At 39.3% G+C, this 3,547-nt stretch overlaps 1 protein-coding gene across 1 annotated transcript; it reads right to left on the bottom strand.

Annotated features, from left to right (window-relative positions):
• Positions 1–2,364: 2,364 nt before the first annotated feature.
• Positions 2,365–3,300, bottom strand: LOC132649697 (olfactory receptor 4C15-like). The gene has a single exon (XM_060373903.1). The coding sequence runs from the start codon at positions 3,298–3,300 to the stop codon at positions 2,365–2,367; it is 936 nt and encodes a 311-aa protein (XP_060229886.1).
• Between the last annotated feature and the right edge of the window lie 247 nt (positions 3,301–3,547).

The raw sequence follows: 3,547 nt of genomic DNA, 5'->3' as shown, positions 1-3,547 counted from the left end.
CAGGGCAACAGTAATAAAAACTGCATGGTACTGGCATAGAAACAGAAAGGAGGATCAATGGAACCGCATAGAAGACCCAGAAATAAATCCACACACCTATGAATACTCGATATTCGACAAAGAAGCCAATTCCATTCAATGGAAAAAAGACAGCATCTTCAACAAATGGTGCTGGACCAACTGGATGTCTACATGCAGAAAAATGAAAATAGATCCATATTTATCACCCTGCACAAAACTAAAGTCAAAGTGGATCAAGGACCTCAACATAAAACCAGATACCCTAAATCAATTGGAAAAAAAAGTGGGGAACAGCCTAGAACTCATTGGCACAGGAGACAACTTCCTGAACAGAACACCAACAGCACAGGCTCTAAGAGCAACAATCAATAAATGGGACCTCATGAAACTGAAAAGTTTCTGTAAAGCAAAGGATACCGTCATCAAAACAAAACGACTGCCTACAGATTGGGAAAGAATCTTCACTAACCCTTTATCTGACAGAGGACTAATATCCAGTATATACAAAGAACTAAAGAAGCTGAAAAACAGCAATCCAAGTAATCCAATTAAAAAATGGGGAACAGAGCTAAACAGAGAATTCTCGACAGAGGAATATCGAATGGCAGAAAAACACTTAAAGAAATGCTCATCCTCATTAGCCATCAGGGAAATGCAAATCAAAACGACCCTGAGATATCACCTTACACCCATTAGAATGGCCAAGATGAAAAACTCAAGCGATAACACATGCTGGAGAGGTTGTGGAGAAAGGGGAACCCTGCTCCACTGCTGGTGGGAATGTAAACTGGTACAACCACTCTGGAAAGCTATCTGGCGCTTTCTAAGACAAATAGGAATAGTGCTTCCTCCAGACCCAGCTATACCACTGCTAGGTATATACCCAAAGTTTGTTCAAGTACACAAAAAGGACACTTGCTCAACCATGTTTATAGCAGCTCTATTTGTAATAGCCAGAACCTGGAAACAACCCAGATGTCCATCAACGGTGGAATGGGTACAGAAATTGTGGTATTTTTATACAATGGAATACTACTCAGCAATCAAAAAGGAGGAAATCATGAAATTTGCAGGCAAATGGTGGGATCTAGAAAAGATCATTCTGAGTGAAATATCCCAGAAGGAGAAAGACAAACATGGGATATACTCACTTATATAGACCTATAAGATATGATAAACATAATGAAATCTATACACCTAAAAAAGATAATCAATTGAGCGGACATGGGGTAAGATGATCAATCCTGGTTTAGAAAGACAGATGGGATGTGCATTGAACGTATGACAGGAGTCTACTGAGCGCATCTGAAAGACTCTAACTAGCAGTGTTTTCAAAGCAAAGACTCATGACCAAACCTTTGGCAGAGTACAGGGAATCATAAGAAAGAAGGGGAGTTAGTCTGATGGGGAAAGGATAGGAGCTCCACAAGGACCAAATATATCTGGGCACAGGGTCTTTTCTGAGACTGACATTCAACCAAGAACCATGTATGGATATAACCTAGAACCTCCACTCAGATGTAGCCTGTGGTAGCTCAGTAACCAATTGGTTTCCCAAAGTGAGGGGAACAGGGACTATTTCTAACAGGAACTCGATGACTGGCTCTTTGGTCTCCCCACCCCTGAAGGGAGGAGCAGTCCTGTTAGGCCACAGAGGAGGGCTTTGCAGCCAGTCCTGAAGATACCTGATAAAACAGGATCAGATGAATGGGGAGGAGGTCCCCCCCATCAGAGGACTTGGAAAGGGGCACGGTGGAGATGAGGGAGGGAGGGAGGGAGGGACTGGGAGGGAATGAGGGATCGGGACACGGCTGGGATACAGAGTTAATAAAATGTAACTGATAAAAAAAAGAGTAAAAATATGAACTCAGAAACATACTCACCACTCATTATTGATGTGCTATGTATCAAATTAACTTATTTCTTGATGAAAAGCTAGTGCTTTACTTGCCCAATAAAATATTGAGTCCTCTATTCTTTGTATTTATCAGTAAATATAAGTTTGCATATATTGTCGTGTGTGTTATACATGTTAGTATACATGTTGTCTGTGTCTGTGAATATGCGTGCAGAGCCAAAATAAGGTACTCATTATGAACATTTATAGCATTCTGCTTTATTGTCTACAGGCAAGAATCTTGAACTACTCACTGTTTGTCAAATACAACTGCAGTGAAGTGAAACCCAGGGATCCACAACTCTCCTATTCACCATTACTAGAATAAAGCATGCATTCACGCTTAGACTCTGAGATGTGTTCTGGAAAATAAAATTCATATCCTCTTCTGACATAGCAAGTACCCTTATTCATTGTTTTTTTTTCCTAACAGTGTAAGAGCAATATTAAAATCTAACAAAAACCACTTTCAGTCTCTTCCACATTTTTCTGATGGAATTTATCATTTCCTTATTCCTGAAAGTGTAAACCATAGGATTTAGCAATGGTGTCAGGACATTGACAAATATAAGTGTGTTTTTCTCAAAAGAGAATGCAGATGTATCCCGTGCATATATTAATATGCATGGAACAAGGAACAAAACTACAACAGTGATGTGGGCTCCACAGGTAGAGAGAGCTTTACGTCGTCCTTCAGAGCTGTGGTTTCTCAGAGAGAACAAGATGACACCATAGGAGACAATTAACAAGGAGAAGATTATGATGCAAATAGCCCCACTGTTAGCAAACACCAAGAGAACAAATATATGAGTGTCAGTGCAGGCAAGTTTCAGCAATGGAAACAAGTCACACATGTAGTGATCAATGACATTGGGTCCACACAAAGGCAACTGCAATGTGAATATAATTTGTATGATAGAATGTAAGAAGCCTCCTGCCCAGGATATTGCCACCAGAATGCTACAGAGGCTCCGAGTAAGGATGGAAGAGTAGTGCAAAGGCTTGCAAATAGCCACATAGCGGTCATAGGCCATGGATGCTAGGACAATCATTTCTGCTCCTGAGAAGAAATGGACTGAAAACAGTTGTGTTATGCAACAGCCAAAGGAGATGGTCTTCTTCTCATATAAAAAATCTACAATTATCTTGGGTGTGACAGTAGAAGAAACACATGCATCCAGGAAAGACAGGAATGCCAAGAAGAAGTACATGGGGGAGCCCAGCAGTGCCGGGCTGTAGATGATGGTCAACACAATTATCATGTTGCCTCCTATAGTTGCAAGGTAGACCAATAAAAATATAATGAACAGTAGTTTTTCAACTTTTGGGTTCTGAGAAAGCCCCAAGATTATGAACTCAGTAACAAAACTCTGGTTTTGCATGATTCTGAAGAAGACAATGAAAGTAAACTTTTTTCACATTAAACTTCATTAATGAAAAAAAGGCTTCTTATATGTTTATAATATTTCCATCAGTGAAATACTGTTATTATGCAAATTTGATGCATTTTCATTGATTGAGTCTATTGCAATTTAAAATAAATAAAATATTTTTTAAATGAAGGATATAGTCATGTAACATGAATTGAGTAAACATAAACTACTGAATACTTTGAAGAACCTTTGTATT

Source organism: Meriones unguiculatus, chromosome 21, assembly GCF_030254825.1.
Source record: "Meriones unguiculatus strain TT.TT164.6M chromosome 21, Bangor_MerUng_6.1, whole genome shotgun sequence".
NCBI classification, from domain to species: Eukaryota; Metazoa; Chordata; class Mammalia; order Rodentia; family Muridae; genus Meriones; species Meriones unguiculatus.
This window is presented reverse-complemented; position numbering and strand designations above follow the sequence as displayed.

Excerpts from the sequence above, each read along its gene's own strand:
- LOC132649697 (XM_060373903.1), bottom strand. The coding sequence starts at position 3,300 with ATGCAAAACCAGAGTTTTGTTACTGAGTTCATAATCTTGGGGCTTTCT.